General features: G+C 39.2%; 2 protein-coding genes across 6 annotated transcripts in view; one reads left to right on the top strand and one right to left on the bottom strand.

The window, feature by feature from the left end:
- lifra (LIF receptor subunit alpha a) overlaps positions 1 to 19079 on the top strand; it is a 43391-nt gene that overhangs the window by 1462 nt on the left and 22850 nt on the right. The gene's annotated exons all lie outside the window — the stretch shown is intronic.
- cep78 (centrosomal protein 78) lies at positions 3589 to 15333 on the bottom strand. 5 transcript variants are annotated; one of them, XM_082553782.1, is made up of 17 exons: positions 14699 to 15333; positions 12920 to 13350; positions 12467 to 12735; positions 12191 to 12366; positions 11966 to 12038; positions 11758 to 11861; positions 11151 to 11325; positions 10942 to 11055; positions 10568 to 10632; positions 10373 to 10475; positions 8962 to 9076; positions 8702 to 8744; positions 8475 to 8618; positions 8283 to 8360; positions 7504 to 7685; positions 5979 to 6126; positions 3589 to 5583 (listed from the first exon to the last, which is right to left on the bottom strand). In XM_082553782.1, the coding sequence occupies exons 3-17, from the start codon at positions 12726 to 12728 to the stop codon at positions 4987 to 4989; spliced, it is 2379 nt and encodes a 792-aa protein (XP_082409908.1). In that variant the 5' UTR covers positions 12729 to 12735; positions 12920 to 13350; positions 14699 to 15333; the 3' UTR covers positions 3589 to 4986. The 5 variants fall into 5 exon arrangements, with proteins under 5 accessions (XP_082409908.1, XP_082409906.1, XP_082409907.1 ...); XM_082553780.1 differs by having other exon boundaries at positions 13297 to 13350; XM_082553781.1 differs by having other exon boundaries at positions 13297 to 13350; positions 14716 to 15333.

The following is a 19079-nucleotide window of genomic DNA, read 5'->3' as shown; positions in this document are numbered from 1 at the left end:
TAATATTCAGAAACCTAAAGTATGTATCAGCAGCAGAATGGACCTAAAAATAAATGTTTGTTTCAGTTCTATGAAGCTTTGAGTATTTTGGATTAGTAGTACTGCTGTGTTTGTTGCATCATATTGCTGTAATTGTTTATATGCTTTATATATTCTGGGGTAAGTTGATCTATAGTGTTACATCATATTTTATAAGGATGTTATGTGTTTGTAGACTTTCTGCCCAGTTTGACCCATTTAGCAGAGGTCAGCCTGTTTAAGGCTCTGATATCTATTCTGTATGACTTAAAGCAGTTATGACGTGGTCTGATTTTCTCACCCAATGAAGGAATATTTTATATATCGGTCTACTCTTCATTCTATCAGAAACAGTTATCACAGCTCGTACATTTGCTTTTTACACATAAATGTAAGCATTGAGCCAAATGTAGTAATGCTAACATACTGAAGGAACAACATTTGTCTCTTATATATAATACATCTATATATACACTGTCAAAGATACTCGTCTTTGAGTGAAGATTTAAGGTGATAGGAACGATAAATAAATGCAACTTGAATCTTTACTGAAGCTCAGTATTTGACACGGAGTTCAAACTCCCTGCTGTAATGACTAATAATGATTAATATAATAACTATAATATTGCCCATATTATATTTACATTACCAAAGTGAGATGACTTTAATCTCATGAACAACATTAGCTAATTGTTATTTACTAGCTAATCTTAAAATGACTGTTCAGTACAGAAATGAAGCCCAACAATCATGTTTTTACAGTCCCATGGTCTCAGCCTCAGATACTTATCAAATCACACAAAGCTCATGTAGAAACAATTGAACTAAATGTGTTCTCCTTCATTTCTGTCAAACAAAGCTGTATGACACGTTTCCAGCTGTTAGTATCATAATAATAATAATAATAATGGATTGGATTTATATAGCGCTTTTCAAGGCACCCAAAGCGCTTTACAATGCCACTATTCATTCACTCTCGCATTCACACACTGATGGAGGCAAGCTATGGTTGTAGCCACAGCTGCCCTGGGGCAGACTGACAGAAGCGAGGCTGCCATATCGCGCCATCGGCCCCTCCGGCCAACACCAGTAGGCAGTAGGGTAGTGTCTTTCCCAAGGACACAACGACCAGGACAGAGAGCCCGGGGATCGAACCAGATACAGCCATTATGTTGATCTAGGAACAACACCAACACAGGAGTATCAGATAGACCACTGTAAACACTCACTGTTGTACCTTGCTCCCGACTTTCTCCTGTATACTAACCTTGGTTTTTCCCCCCTTTGTTTCCCTTCCCTGAATCAACTGATGAATCAACTGAAAGGTCAGCCACAACTCCCAGTGTCTGTTTCAGGTCTTTGCTGTATTTTTTATATTTTTTATCAATATGATTTTCAGATACTGTTCATCTGTTAGAGACAGTTTTTGTGTTAGGCCATTCCACTTTTGTCCTATCATAAGCTACCTAGTCCCACAAGGGGAAATTTCCTTCATGTACTCAGTTTCCTTAATTTTTTAAATGATACTTTGATGACCATGCCAAGACATATTCCAAGAGATCAGCTAATAGCTCTGTGGGAAACACCTCGATGGTGCAAAAACATGTATTTTATGTGTCAAACATTGTTAGGTTTTGCATTTGTTATAGGTTAAAAATAAAAACAATTTCCTGAAAATGGTCAAGTACAAAGACTGGACTGGAAACAAATGAAAAAAAGCTAACGTCCAAAGAGCTATTTTGAAGAACCCCAGAAAGCCCGAAGAATTAGACATGAGTCGTGCCGCACAAGTTTAGATAAAATAAAGACCTTAATTCACTGAAATCTCAGCCAAAATAAGAGATACCACAACCAAAATTTACCATAGAAAATAGTTTGCTCCAGTTTCTCCACTTCCAGAAATTCTGCTGGACCCTGCAGTGGACTTGAACACTGCAATGCTCATCAGGATACAGCTCTGACTGTAACTAGAGATCCACATTAGAGAAAAGACAATGGAAACAAACATTAAACTTTAGAAGCACAAGAGCATCCCCAAATGAGCTTGCATTGGTTGTAGGTAACATGATAGGACATAGTGGCAGGAGATTCATATCTGACATATTGTAAAGTCTAGCTCCTTGAACACTAAATATCAAGAAATGAAGAATGGGTCACAATTTTGCACAGTACTGTAAATAAACAAAAAGATGAGTTAACAATACTTGTTATAAAGTGATATCTAAAATATTGGAAATCTAGTAATCACCATAGCCAAAGCAGCAAATCTCTTTAGTGTTTGTAGATAAATTCAACTTTTAAACTAAAATTTACTCATCTCACTGAGTCAAACTCATTCTCACAAAGAAGAGGTGGATAGACTGACAATTCTGCTGAAATGAGCAGAAGCTGCAGGGAATTGTGCTGATAAGAGGTCAACAGGCTGAAAATTCTGCAAAAAAGAGGTGAATCATCAGAATTTCTGCTGAAAAGAGATGAATCAGCAGAATTTCTGCTCAAAAGTTTTTTCTGAAAACAGCTGAGATTTGTGCTGATAAGAGGTGAAAAGGCTGAAAATTTTGCAGAAGAGGTGAATAAGCAGAATTTGGGCTGAAAAGAGGTGAAAATTCTGAAAATTTTGCTGAAAAAAGGTGAATGAGCAGAATTTCTGCTGAAAATAGTTTTTTTTCTGAAAACAGCAGAAAAAACTAAAAATTTAAGGGGTGAAAAAGTTGAAATCTGTGTTGAAAAGTTTAACTGTTAACTGAAAGAAATGTTGCCATAAGCGGGATTTGAACCCAGGCCTCCCAGTCTGAGAATGGCTGCTCATCTCACTGAGCTAAAACACAGCTCAGCCCGGCCCGGCAAGGAAAATCAGTGACCACACTGATAATGTGGAAGAAATGGGCAAAAAAATATTGCATAAAAAATTCAATATCTCAAAAAGTATAGAAGATACACAAGATATCCGTGTATCTTCTTCAAGATATTTATTAGATATTTATAAAGAGATCCGAGGAGCTGCAGTGTTTTGCAGAAATGGCGCATCCCCGTGAGCAGTTATACTAGCAGCATAACACAAGGTAGGCTGAATTTGTAGCCAATCAGCCGAAACATACAGTCACAGAAAGATATCTGGAGCAACAAGAATAACAGGGATTTCAGAAATATGAGCAAGGTCTGGGATTTGCTGGAAAGTTGCAAAAAGAGAGATATCACTCAATTTCATGTCTCAGACGTCATAAACAGAAAAACAAAGTCAACATGTACACTTACTGATCACAACTACTAGCAGATATAGCTACCTTCCCCCCCCCCCCCAAAAAAACATAAAAAGTTACAAAATTAATGTAATTAATCAACCTATTTTACATATATTTCTGTATTCCAATTAATTCTGTGTCAAAATATCTGGAAACATATAAAAATTGAAACTGAAATTGGAAGCATTACGCACAATCTGTCACCTCTCCAGAGATCCGTTCTGTTTTCGGTTGACGTTTGGTGCTTACGTGTTAGGATAATGTGTCAGAACTCTGTGTGCGGGCGTGCGGAGGTGAGGATCCAAATGCAGGACTCGAGAAGACTGAATTGCAACTGAACTACAGCTTTATTGCTGGCGATGAACAAAACATGAACTGAACAATGAATGCTGAGAACGGAAACACACAGGCACAATCTGAGAGTACGACGGGACGCTGAACACTGCAGGACAAGTACACAGGCAGGAACACGAGGGAGCGAGGAACAGGTGGGAACATCCCGGAGAAATTAGACTTAACGAGACAGAGGATGCGAAACTAGAAACACTGATATAAGATCTGAACCTTCAAAATAAAACAGGAAATCCACAGACAGAATACAGATAACTCTGACAGGGAACAGAAGGAACACAGTACAGAGGCCAGGGTGACATCAGGGGCAAACGAATACACAAGCTAAGAAATACAGACCCACAAAAGTCGCGCTTTGCTCACAGTGAGTCAGGACTCCAAAAAAAACAAAAACAAAAACTGGAGTTTAAATATTCACACAAAAAATATTTCAAAAGTACTTTAGTTGTTTTCCCAGCAGGGATTTGTTTAATTTTCTTACCCTTGTGACACTTTAAGTTGGATTTTGAAAAATAACCTATCAAAAAGATGGTTCCTGACAATGAGAATAAAAGTTATGTTAAGGTTGCATTACTCAGTAGGCAGCTGTTCTTGTGGTTCATATCAGATAGAAGATCACACTAACTCTAAGTCATTAAATATTAATATTAGTTTTCTGTATTGCACATGATGAACAAACAGTTTATGTATGAGCACATGTTGACAATGTTAAATGTCAAGTTTAGAATAAAGATAAGAACACTTTATTAGGTGTAAAATTGCAAAATAGTTTATTATAAACTAAATTTAAAGCAAAATAACAGGAACATTAAATTGTGCCATTATATATCATAGAGCCTTAAAAAGAACCCCTCTAAATATAAAAAATCTGTCATTTAAAAAAATTACTTTAATGTCCAAAGCTACAAATAAGTAAGAGCACATGTGAAACAAGGAATGACACTTTGCTTTAAGCTCCCATGCAATGTCTTGAAATTGTAAACTTTCTAGTATTTGATTGATTGCTACAAGAATCAGGATTATACTCGAAGAAACAGAGTTACAGATTTGAGAATGTCGCACTGAATTAAACTGCAGATTCCCTGCACTTTATGAAAAACTTCAATAAGACTGTAAATGTAAATCTAAAATGTAAAAACAATAATATAAGGCTAATTTTTTAAATCACTTATTTATTTGGGTTTAAATGCAAAAAACATTTTGTTTCCCTAAACTGAAATGATTTGGACTGAAAATGCAAAAAAAAGAAAAAGAAAAAAAGAACAAAACATTTATAAAGGTGACAAAAAAAAAAATCTACAATTTAAACGCAGCGAATATCTAAACATAGAAGAAAAGGCACTGACACACAGGGAGAAAGTTTATGGTCGCCTAGTTAGGATTCATTATCTGACTGAACCCCCAGATTCTCCAGAGATCTGACCTGCTCTAGAGCGCCTCTCGTAGAAGGGGCTTTCCTCTCTGACCCTTCTGATCCTGACTGACCTACTGTCACCAGCCTTCCATTTCCCCTGTTCCTTGACCCTACTGATCCTACAGACTCTTTGTCGCTTAAAATGTCACTAACACTTGCAGACGAACCACCTCGAGATCCATTGCTATGAGAAGCACGGTTGTAAGTGTAGCTGTTGCTGAAGCTGTATCCATGGGAACTGTTGTTTCTGTGAGAGTTGCTGTTGCTCGTGGGGTGGCTTGGCCGAGTCTGGGAAGTTTTACCAAAGGAAATATTATCAAAGGACTTTTGGCTATAAAAACTGTGTTCAGAGCCTGAGTCGTGCTGGGTGTCAGGCTTTGAAAAATGATTTGCTTCCTCTTCTACATCCACTACACCACTTGCTGCTGGTGCAGAAGCCTGAGTGAAAGTTACATCAAGTGACCTTTCTTTATGAAGGGCTGCTCTAGTAGGGGATGGAGACTTGTGCAATCTGGTGTCAGACAATCCAACGGGGTAGGCAGATGGGGCACCTCCTACCTAAAAACCAGAAATTACATTTGATGAGACAATGTGAAAAACGATTCTATTCTAACTATTCTAATCAAAACTAAAACTGAAGTAACATTAATAATGTCTCATTAACAGATACTCCTCTCATCCTGAGCTGCAAAAGAGAATGTGAATGCATTAAACTATAATTCTTGAACCTAACAATCTGTAGTCAAAGTTAATCTACATTTCTGCTTGATGTGCTTACAAATCTAATGTCCACCATTATCACAGAGGGCAAGTCTACAGTGCTGTGAAGCAATGATTTATTTATCCACAATTTGCGTACAGATTTGTGCGCAAATTGGCTTATGCAAACTTTAAAATATTCACCCCACCTGCCAACAGAACATGCTTCCAAAGTTTGCTCTGCATATTCTTACCAAAGACAGAGCATCGATCCTGTAACGCCCTCCAGGCGGTGATGTCGCACCATGCAAAAGTGGTTCTATTGTGGAGGAAAGCTGAGGTTTTCCCAGAGGGTGGAAATCTGACTTGTCAATTCCAGCCATTGAAGCTAGCTGACCTAAGCTACAAGAAATTAAAAAAAAGACATGCAATCAATTAAAAATGAACTTCCAGAGTAGATAACCAGCTAATACCAGCCTACCTTTTTCCTACAACAAATGCAAATAAAAAAATGATTATGGTAAGATGTGACTAAGATAATAAGATATTGGGTACACTGGTGGTGTAACGGTGTGAGGGGATATTTTCTTTGAAGCCCTTTATAACTGCACCACAGCTAATCTGACTACTCTCACTGATCCCTTTATGATCCCAGTGTACTCACCTTCTGATGGCTGCTTTCAGCATGATAACGTCATATTAGTCTTTGAACATGACAATGAGTTCACTGTACTCAAAGAGCCTCCACAGTCACCAGATCTTAATCCAGCAGAGCATATGTTTGCTTAATCTATTCTATTAATAATTAAGGTAGTTCTGAAAGCAAAAATGGGTTCAACCTTGTGCAAGAAGATGCACCTAACTAAGTGGCTAGTGGGCGCATTTTAGATTTAAAAAGATTCCAGAATGATACCCTGACTGAGTGAGTAACTGACTCAAAGATGACTGCGAAATTATACCTAACCCATGGGCTTTGGTTTCCACGTATTAATCCAAGAAATGACAATGACAAACCTAGAGTTTCGTTTTGAATGAAACCCATCCTGTCAGAATTAAACTGCAGAATCAATATCAAATTGGCCAATATTAAAATTAACTTCAGATATTTCCGAAAGAAACTGAAATCTAAGATGCACACCTTTTTTAAATATCACTAGTCTAATATTTTAGAAAATACACCTGTTTGACATCCTATCCCAAGTCAAATACGAGCCATTAACTACACAACCTGTGGTTTTGCCAAACATAACAATTTAATGATACATCACTAACAGAAGTGTGTAATCTGAGTATATGCTCTTTCTATACCACTTGAATGTACTTACTCTTGCAGACCACATTGTTACACTATAAATGATAAGAGCTACAATAATAAGCTGCTTCATCGTGCAGCTGAAATATTAAAGCTACACAAAAGTTTACTCACAGGGTGCCAGACTGTAATACTCTACAAAAATCAAGCAAACACTTTTCTGCAATGTTTTGTACGATGCACAAAGATAACTTTATAAAAAATAAAATATAATAAATAACTGTAGGTATCGTCCTAAAACACACATTAAATGTAACAAGGGGAAGAAAGACAGTTAAATATAAGCCACTTAAAATGGGGATCCATTCAAAACAAAACTAAAAGCCAACTTCTGGCTCAAGAAGTGGAAAAAAGCACACCCACACATAATGAAACTGAAAGATTTTTAAAGAACGGATTTTCAGTAAACCACGTAAGTCCTGTGACAACAGTGGCATTTTGTAATTGCTGCCATTAAAAATACCCACCCAGCATCTTTGAGCAAATCCAGGAAAGCGTGAAACTTAGTGAATGATGTCTCAATGCTCTCCAGAATTGCCTCATCTTCAAGAGCACTGGAAGCCGGTGGTGCTAATGCAGAGCCACTGGCAGCAAGTGCCTCTGACAGGGAGTGATTGGCATCTCGAAGACGAGCATTCTCCAGCTCATACTGAACAGAAATTACATAAAGAATAAAGGCACAGTCTTATTTATTCATTAAAAAAAACAACCAAAAAACACGACTGTTCAATAAAACTGACTCTTCAATAAAGGACGAGCTGTTGCATTACTTCATGAAAAATCAATAAGTACCTCCCACCTGACTCACAAAGAATCACACTATTTTCTATAAACAACTTTGAGAATCAAATAACATGGGAAATAACACAGTTTCAATAGCAAAAGTACACCAATTAAACCAACATGCTGTTTTCTGTTAATTCCCTGGAGTAAATTTAAAACAACTTTAGATTTGCAGCCACTAGAATGCATCTCTCTTGCACTTATGAGGGCTCAAAATTGCTGGTCAAAAATAACAGATAAAAAAAAAAAATGTAAAAATGTTGACCCATTTTTGTGTATTTCAAGGGTCTATGATTTGGAACATGTTGGTCAAATTAATTTTCAAAGATTTTAAGAAATCAGCTGATTGTGAGAGGGTTGATTTTCTATGGATTTTCTATGATTAAAACTTGCAATAAAAGGAAAACATTAAAAATAAATAACAGGCATAAATTTATCTGTATGTATTACAGATTTTATTTACCTCCATGAGCCTGGACTCAGCCTTCAGTCTGGCCCTCCGCTCTTCTCCGAGCCTCATACGGCACTCGTTTAGCTCCATCTACAGGGCATGGATCAGAAGAGCAGTGTGTGAGGTGGTTTTGTTTAATGAACTCTTCACATACCACATCTTTGACTTTAGAAGCAGCAAAAACACATTACAAAAATGACTAACCTGTATTTGTTCAAACCTCCGCGAAATGAATCTGTCCTGACGATTAAGAGAAGATGGTCTCGGTTCCACTTCCACCACTTCCTCTTCATCATCCTCCTCTGCCTCTGAATCAGACTCCATGGTAACTTTCACTGTGGCTGCACCCTAATAAGATATTAACATTAATGCTGCTGTTTAGGGCTCTTTATTCATTACGCTGCATTACACACAGACACAAGACAGCTTACCTGAAAGCTATGGTCTGTTACAGTAATTCCAGGAGGCAAACCTCTGCAGAAGCAAAAACATAGTATTAGTCTCTACATGACTATAATAAACAGTGAATGCTTTTTAAACATATAATTACATTCCCTACAGGTTTCCATATGCAGAAAAAATAAACTTCCAGACCCCCAAAACACACACACAATCCAAACTATCTTCCAAACTTATTAATGGAACATAGTTTTTGTTGTTTGCTTGTTGTTTCTTCTGAACATATCTTCACCTTTGGCGTCCAGCTCGTGCAGCAGCACGCCAAGGCACAGGGGGGGTGCGTGATGGCTTAGGTTTCAGAGCAGCAGCTGAACTCCGTCCACCAGGAGATGGTCCTTTATGAGTGGCTGCAAAGAGAAGACATGTCCATGAATTCTGAGAAATCTTCACCTCTAAGAAGGGCGCAGCGTTGATGATGCAAAGTCCTCATAGTATTATGAACTGTACTTTATCACCATTTATTAAAAGTGCCTTGAGGTGTCTGTTGTGATTCGGCACTATATAAATGAATAATAATCAATCCATCCATCGTCTTTTGCCATCCAATTCAGGGACGTGGGGGGTCTGGAGTCTATCCTAGGAGTCTCAGGGCGAGAGGCAAGGTACACCCTGGACAGGCCGCCAGTCTGCCACAGGGCTAACACACAGAGACAGACAACCATTCACACTCGCATCCACACATATGGGCAATTAACCATCATCAATTAACCTAACCTCGCTAACTGCATGTCTTTGGACTGCAGGAGGAAGCCGTAGGAACCCACACAAACATGGGGAGAACATGCAAACACCACACAGAAAGACCCTGGCCTGAGAGAGGACTTGAACTCAGGGCCTTGCTGTGAGGCAACAGTGCTAATCACTGCATCACTAGGCATTAATGTGCATTAATAATATTTAATTAAACTGAACAATGATAAATGACAAACTGATAAATCTTTGCTCACAGAAAATTGTTAGGTCCCTCCCAATAATAACACAAGATATGCGCAAAATAGTGGAAGTGATTATAATGGCCAGCAGAACATGTGTGTGGGCTTTCCATGAATTAATCAATGCAAAAATGATAAGAACTACATGCTTTGTGAAACTAGCAGATATTACTTGCTTCTAACAAGCAGGGTATAAACATCACACGCAAATAGATGAAAGACTAATTAATCTAGGTGAGTATCTACTGAAATCATCCTATAAATAAGGGCAAAGTCAACTAAACCATAATCAAACACATCACAAATTCAAGATTATTTTTGCACCTATCAGCAGGAGAAACAAAATAAAATCACAATGAATTCAGTTCTTACCATGTCTCCAGATGACTTAAAAATTTAATTTGAGAAGTTGAAAAGACACAGAGAATAAGCAATACTATCTCAAACAGACTGAAAGAAATCCTCCAGTGAATTTACACTGCACACATACATGCACAAAAACCCCCAACATAAAACAGAGAAATGTGCCTATGCTCATAAAAATAAATTAATAAATATCTGTTTTTAATAGGCTGATTTTAGGTGTACAACCAGAAATACTGAATTTACTGTGTTTTGTCTGACTAGGGAGACAATAACATGGAGTTACATGCAGTCTGTCTGTGTTTATCTGGAACATGGAACAAGAAAAATGTATGTATACATAAATACCTATTCTAAATGCAGCTTTCCCTCTGACTGTACTGGGTAATGCTCTCCTCCTTGGACCAGAAGCTCTCTGTGGTTCTGACGCTGCAGGCTTGATCCAGCAATACTGCAGGACAACATAAGGAAGACACATGCATACAAATACACCACCTAGAGCAATGGTTCCACCCCCCCGGAATATTTCTCCCAAAAACTTACCTCTGGTGACTGTCCATGACCATTCATTAGTACTTTCTCTATTATAGTTTTAATTAGGAGTTTATCTGAAAGGAAAACTCAAAATCAGTGAAGATTAAGTACCAGAAACATTTCTAGAAATTTATGTTTCGTTGGTTTAGAGATGAACTACTACATGACTGATGTAATTACAGTATTACTCAAATGATCTTTCTACAATTGGAAAGTGCCACGCACACACAGAATTTGGTTTGCATTAATATGTCAAATGGAAACGTAAAAACAAACCAGCTCAAGCAGTGGAACGAACAATATTTTATCAGATTGGGAAAAGTGCTATTAAGTCTGGAAAAAAACAAGAAAATGCTATTGCCTTGACTTAGGTAGCAACTTACCAACTAACGGGTTACCACGGATATCCAGCACACACAAAGAAGAATTCGTTTTCAAGGCTTCTAGCAAACGACGAGCGCCTTCGTTGGAAAGACCACATCTTTGCAGGTCCACAGCTGTTTTACAAGCCAAAAATCAGAAACAGAAATCCTATCAAAAATTTGTACAATAAGGAAAACAACAAACACCACAAACTCACAAATCTACTAACCTTTAACCCAGAGGTCTTCAGCAAGTTCACTCGCAAGAGCCGCAGCACCCCGGTCCCCAATTAAAGTGTTACAGTTAAGTGTGACACGGCGAAGACCTCCCATACCCTCAAACTGCGGCTGTCGATACCTCAGAGACTCCGCCCACGCCGTACCATGTCTTTGCATACCCTGATGCTTTAAGATAAATAAAAGGATTCTTACAAAAGTTGTGATGAAAAATTTTAAGACTCTTCCACTTCTATTACTGAACGAAAAGGCCCACATTGTCTTATTCTATCTTTTATTACATAATGTTCTGACTAACTGATAACTTCTCTCTCTAAATCTTCTAGGTTTAAGCTGCATATACACTGGAAGCGATTCAAGGCCACGTTTTGACTAGAGACCATAGAAAGTGAACAAGTAAAATCGCTTCCAGTGTGTATACAGCTTTACAATCCCTCTGTCAAAAAACATGCTGCTGTAATCTGCACTGTGCACCTCAATTTTTTCCCTAACAAACTTTTTTAACAATTATTATCTGGATAGTTTACAATTATTAAATAATCATCTCTCAATAAAAAATAAAATAGACTGCCAGATGACACTGAAAATCAAATACTATACCTTGATAATATTGGCCATGTGCTCTGCCCCCCTCCAGGTAAGACTGCATCCACTAAAATCCACTGCCCTGATGTTAGCAGAATACTTAACGCTTTGGCAAATGACTAAAACATATAGAAACATAGAGAACACACAGTTACACAGGTAACATACAATACAAACTCCTTTCCTGAACAAAATTAGGAGACAGTAATATAATTGCACATACCCTCTAAGCCCTCATCACTGATTGGACAGTTAATCAGAGATAGGTTTTCCAAGGAAGTGCTTTTTGCCAAACCCTAGATTAGGATCATTTCAACAAAGAACTTGTTTTAATAAATGTCCATTCTAAGAGTGAACAAAAAAGCAAAAACCACAGAAAAAGTTCTGAATAACATTTTTAAAAATTAAACAGTTACAATGCTTTGCTTTTAAAATGCTCTGCTTTCACCTTTGTTAGGGTGATGAGGTCCCTTTCTCTCAGTGGAAGTCCATTGAGCTGCAGCGTCTTGAGGTTGGGAGAGACAGTGAGGCACTCTCTGAGGGCCTTGCACAGCTTTAATGTCATATCCTTGGAGCGAATAGCTGGAATCTTCCTCCTGAAGCTAGATTTAAGATATCTTCTATCTGAAACCAATGGTGACATTGTTGTTTTAAGTAAAATCTGAAAATCAACAAGTTTCTAACATAGACAATTAAAATCGTATAAACTGTTTCAATAACGTACCTGCCTCTCCAGAAGCCAAACTAGCTTGGTATGTGCTACTTATTGCTATGTGGTGCAGGTGTTTATTAATGGATATAGAGCTGAGAACGGGTGGCCAGTCTGTTAGCTTCAGCTTGTCTCCATCAAAGTCCAGCATCCCTTTGTTGAGGTTCATTTTAACTGCAGGAAGGGGGACAGATTCCTGCCTGGCACAGGCAAACTCATAGTAAGCCATAAAGTCCTGAGCACCCTGCCGCCGAATCTGAGCACTGTCCGGGGCCATCTTTGATCTAGGAATAAAAATATTCAAAGTAAGACAAAGAGAACTATTTAAATTGGTAGGAGTACTTCAAGATCACAGTAATGGAAAAACAGCACACATCACGGCAACTTTACTTTCACACCATATCGTATTTTTCATACGATTGCTTCAATTTAAGTAGAAAATTCTCCTATTTCTGTGTATATGATTACATCTTTGTCTTCTTCCTGAAGCTGGTCCTTTCAAGGGTCGACACAGAGGATCACGTGCCTCCATCTCACCCCATCTCTAGCATCCCGTTCTGTCACACCAACCCTCTGCATGTCCTCCTTTACTACACCAAGAACCTCCTCTGAAGTCTTCCTCTTTCCCTCCTGCCTGGCAGCTTCATATTCAACATCTTTTATCCAATATTGTCCAAACTACTCTTTAATTTCACCTCCAAAACACTTAACCTGAGCCGTCTTTCTGATATACTTTTCTGATCTTGTCTATCCTGTCCACCACCTTAGAAACCTTTGCTTTCACTGCTGTTATCCTTCTGTCACAAATCAACACCTGACACTCGTCTCCAACCACTCCACCCTACCTGCACTCGCTTCTTCACCTCTCTCGTGCACTGTCCTTTGCCCTCGATTGTTGACTGCAGGTATTTAAATATATATATAATTAGACATCTGCTGAAAAAGTTCTCATTCTTAAACAAGTGCTTGTTCAAAGGGGTTCTCTGATTCTTTCAATTTTCTTTATATTATTGCTATAAAAATGACACTGAATTGAAATTGAACTGAATTAATTTACAAAACTTGTTCAACTTTATTCACGTATTGCTATATCATAACATTTACAGACACAGCAACAAGTATGTGGGGTGGCCATATGCGAGCCACTAAAAATATTGAGGTGGCACACCAGAAACAGAATTTACAGTTGGGTATGAAAGTACATTATATTATTTTATTTTGATTAAATCCAGTTGTGTAATGCATGAAGTCACAATTAAAAACAGCAGCTCTAGACCCTGATGCTGACATTCACTGCTAGCATAGACAGTCTTTGGTTGCTAGGAGCCGAGCTGAGCTAACGCCACTGGTTTAACCTTAGCTCTAGGTTACTTGAAAATATGACAAAATAATTAATCTAAAAGAATGATATTCCTACTTAATTTCCTGCTAATAAAGTTTATATCATGTCTATGAAGGTATTAAAGTTTATATCACTGAAAATAGGTAAATATGAAAACCAAATGAGATTTTGAAATCTATATTAATCAGTTTTAACTGATCGACTGATCAATTAATTGAGTGGAAGTCCCAGGATGGCTTCACTGATTCTCAGCAGAGCTGACTAGAAGCAGCTTAAGATTCACTCTCCCAGACTGGAGTTCACTTTAACAGCAAACTTGTTCATGAAATACAAATACATATTAGATCATTAGATTTCCATGTTGGCCCTGAGATGCACAGTGATCTGTCCAGGGACTGGCACCAGCTTTTCTGCACCCTTATTACATTATTCCCAACATAGGGCAGTCAGGGGGAGCCAGCAAATTTTGGGGCTTAGCCAGTGCCTCCTCTGGGCCCGCAGAACAAATAAGCTATCAAAATATTTCGATAGCTTTGTTATGTAACTGGCCAGTTATCACTATTAAGCCAAGCCATAACCAGCCCTTCATCTGAAGACCATACACAGATCACAAGTTTTCGTTAACATTTCAATGTTAACCTTACAATAAAGCTAATCGTTGACTTTCACTGATTTTGAATCTTCACCAATTATCTATGCACAGTGTAACCGCTTTCTCTCATTAAGTGCAGAGCGCTAAGGTTAAACCAGTGGCGTTAGCTCAGCTCGGCTCCTAGCAACCAAAGACTGTCTATGCTAACAGTCAATGTCAGCATCAGGGTCTAGAGCTGCTGTTTTTAATTGTGACTTCATGCATTACACAACTGGATTTAATCAAAATAAAATAATATAATGTACTTTCATACCCAACTAAAGACTATACCGTCGCGGGACTGATGTATGACTTTTCCTCGACGTTGCTTGACAACTTCAGCGGTCTGTTATTGTTGACAACATAAACGACCGCTCAAAAGTGGCGCTGTAGTGCCAGCAAACCCACGCCCACTTCTTCTTCAGTGTACCATTTGCAGCTCTAGCCAGAGATCTGCTGCCATCTATCAAAGCGGAGCGGTAAAACATATCACAGGGAGTCACAGCCAATGACTGTACGGTCATAACCTATTTAGAGAAGCTTGAGTACATAATAAACTATCCAGTTGTAAAACAGATGGCACATAAGTTAAAACAGAAGTTAATCTGCATTCCCCACTGGGCCTAAATTTTAGGAAATAAATGTGTACAATAACCGTTTTGGCTAAGCAAATTTGTGCAAAAATGGATTTGGATTTAAATGCACTGATATAGATATCCCTATTCTGGTGAATCAACCACTCCTAGTTGAATGAATGTGATGTTAAAAGTTTCTTTCTGCCATTTAGAAATCAGAAATCAGAAAGGGTTTTATTGCCAAATGTTGAGCAGGTTTACAACATTAGGAAATTGCTGCGGTACTTAGTGCAGCACTGCGGTACTTAGTGCGTTATAGTTAAACTGTGGATGCTCCAATTCTACTTAAAGGAACACACAGCCACTCTCCATATCCTGTTTGGGAGGAACAGCCACAACCTTCAATTACGTCATTCTAAGAAGTGAATTCAGTGAAACAGTCTTCTATGTAATCATTTCCTTTTTGGTCATTTTGTTGACTGCTTTAGCACTACCTTTATGCGATTTTGAAGCAGATACAATATTCACATCATTTATGACTTGAAAAAGATAATAATACTAGAAATTAATGTTGTATTTTTACGTTTTGTATAATGTATTTAAACAATTCCAATACAGTAAAAATTAGGGCATTTGACAGCTCTAAAATGCACTAAACTATTTTTTAAAGACTCTCTCATATTCACATTACACAGTCAACTTTCTTGAAAGTTGTCCAGGATGAGACAATGAACTTTCTTTCTTGGGGCCATCAGTCAGGTGGCACGTCTCACATGTAAGAAAGCATTGTCTTTGTTTGGCAGACTGCAGGGAAAGGCTGCATTGAGCAGTTGTGTTTGTTGAATGTAAGATAAACAGATTTGTGAAATATTTTCATATCTAATCTTGGTTAATGTCTAAACGACCGCTCAAAAGTGGCGCTAACCGTAGACAGAGTGCACTAACCGTAGACAGAGTGCACTAACCGTAGACAGAGTGTCAGAGTGGGTAAGAACACCTCTTCCACCCTTGTGGTCAACACCGGTGCCCCTCAGGGGTGTGTTCTGAGCCCTCTGCTATACACTCTCTTCACCCATGACTGTATTTCCTCCTGCGCGTCCAATCTCATTGTTAAGTTTGCAGATGACACTACAGTGCTCGGACTTATATCCAACAATGATGAGACAAACTATAGGACAGAGGTGCAACAACTAGAGTCATGGTGCCACGACAATAACTTGGTCTTAAACACCAAAAAGACCAAGGAGATCATTGTAGATTTCCGGAAGAGGGGTCATAACAACCATCTGCCTCTCTTCATTGGCAGTGAGGCGGTGGAGAGGGTGAGCAGTTTTAAATTCTTGGGGGTAACTGTGACCGAGGACCTGTCCTGGGGCAACCATATCACCTCAGTTGTACGGAAGGCCCAACAGCGCCTCTACTACCTGAGGAGACTGCGGAGCGCACACATTCCCAGATCTCTGATGTTGAACTTCTACAACTGTGCCATCAGCAGCGTTCTGACGTATGGATTTCTAGTGTGGTTCCCCAGCTGCACCAAGGCCGATCAGCAAGCACTCCAGCGGGTGGTGAAAGAAGCTGGCAGAATTATTGGAACAAGTCTGCCAGAGATCAGTAATATCTTCCCCACTCGCTGTCTGAGGAGGGTGCACAGTATCCTGCGGGACCAACATCACCCTGCGCGCCACCTTTTCCATCTGCTGCCCTCAGGGAGAAGGTACAGGTCTATACAGGCCAGAACATCCAGACTGGCCAACAGCCTGTATCCACAGGCTGTGAGGCTCCTGAACTCTCTGCCCCCCTCTCACGGACAATAACCATATCCAACTTCTCAATAGCAATGAACTGGTCTGCATTGGTGCATCATATCTTTATTCTCTTCCCCCTCCTGCCCCCCCCCCCCCTCTTTCTTAAATAGATAACTATCATATCTGATATCATATCTCACAGTACAATAATATTGAATGGGTTGCATTGTTGTATTTTGTCATGTTTCTCAGGTCTTTGTCTGAATTTCTACGAACATTATTGCTAAGGATTGTCTTATTGCATTGGAGTCACACTGGGTTAAATATGTACACTTGGGTTTTAAGGGGTATTTATTATTTTCTTCTTTTTTTGGGGTTGTATGGAAGCCCCAAACGCAATTTCATTGTTCTTGACAATGACAATAAATAAATAAATACTAAATACTAAATACTAATGGGTTGGCATGGCAGAGTTTCTTTACTCAGGAGGATTTGTGAAGTAGCTGGTCTGTTGGTGGTAATCAAATATTGTGGGGTGTGCCGAGTTCCTGTTGATGCTCACTCTAGATTATTTCAGAGCTTTTTCTTTCAAATATTTCAATTAATAATATCTTTTAATATTTAGGCTACTCATGTCTTGAATATGATTAAGATTTTACTGGTCCTCATCCCCAGATCAAACCCTTACCCACTTATTTTAAGTGTGATCCTCATGACTTTACCTCAGCTGAGTGCCAGTGGACTGACACACTTGTATGGTATGACATGAGGAACTCACAACTATGTGAACAAGAGTTACAAACTCTCACTCACAAACATCACCGACTGCATAACCAGTGGGCCGTAGAACTCATTCACAAAACAATGCTACCCTTCCAAAAAAAAACACAGAATAGGACATGCATATCTGCATTTTTCACATAGTACCACTAATTCTGTTTTCTTTCTGCTCTGAGTGTGAGGGTGCTAAAGGTTTCCAGCACTATCTTTCCATCTTTCTTTTTCATCCCACATTCACCATATATTTTTATATATATATATATATATATATATATATATATATACACACACACACACATATATACATACATACATACATGAATTCCCTTCTCGGCCCTGCGGGCAGTCTTTTATTCAAGCCAGGGTCCCGACATCTTTGTCCAGATGTTGTTCCTGGAATATGTTGGAGCCAATCCCCTAGCTTAGGAATCACCACACCTAGTGCTCCGATTACCGTTGGGACCACTGTTACCTTCACCCTCCACATCTTCTCCAGCTCTTCTCTGAGCCCTTGGTACTTCTCGAGTTTCTAGTGTTCCTTCTTTCTGATGTTGCTGTCATTTAGAACCCCTACATCTATCACTACGGCTCTCTTCTTCCACTTGTCTACCACCAGTATATCTGGTTGCTTTGCCATCACCATTTTGCCGGCCACTTAGTTATGCCGTTCTGTGTATGCCCTGCCTGCTAGCATCTTGCGCCCTGCTGTTATGTGCTGAATTGTCTCAGGGGCATTTTTACACAGCCTTCATATGGGCTCTTGCCTGGTGTGATGTCCTTTATTCCAGCTTCGTCCAGCCATTGGCAGGATTTCTGGATGTCAGCCACCTCCTCTATCTGCCGGTGGTACATACCGTGCAGGAGGTTGTCCTTCCATGATGGTTTCTCCTCTTCCTCCTCTTTCTTGGGTTTCTGCTGCCTGAGGTATTCACTGAGCACGCGGTTAGTTGGGGTAATCTTCCTGATGTATTCGTGGATGTTCGCTGCATCATCATGGACTGTGGTACTGACACTCACTTGTCCCCAGCCTCCTTCTTTCCACTTAGCATGTAGGGGTGGCTGTAGCTCAGGTGGTAGAGCAGCTCAGCCATTAACCAGAAGGTCGGTGGTTTGATTCCAGTCTGCATGCCAAATATCCTTGGGCAAGATACTAACCCCATGTTTCTCTGCAATGCATCCATCAGAGTGTGAATGTGTATGATTGTTAGATAGAGCACTTAAGAGTTTAGAAGAAGTGCTTGTGTGAATGGGTGTGATTGGGTGAATGAATTAGCTGTATAAAGCGCTTTGAGTGCTCAGACAGAGCAGAAAAGCGCTATATAAGAACCAGTCCGTATACCATGTATGTACGACTACACGCCTCTGGAGAGGGCGTCGCAAGTTCGATTCCCATCTGGGGGTGTCTGTATCCAGTAAGGGTCCTAGACTAGACCCGCCCATGCTAACCAGGCCTACCTACCTACCGCAGACATGAGCGAGAGACAGAAATATGAAGTCATATCAGCTCGGATGTTGCCCGGATCAACAAGGTCTGTGTCAGATGTCGAGGAAC

This window comes from Aulonocara stuartgranti (assembly GCF_965226115.1).
Source record: "Aulonocara stuartgranti genome assembly, chromosome: 12".
Taxonomy (NCBI): Eukaryota; Metazoa; Chordata; class Actinopteri; order Cichliformes; family Cichlidae; genus Aulonocara; species Aulonocara stuartgranti.
Note: the sequence above shows the minus strand (reverse complement) of the source record. Positions and strands in the feature narration are given on the sequence as shown.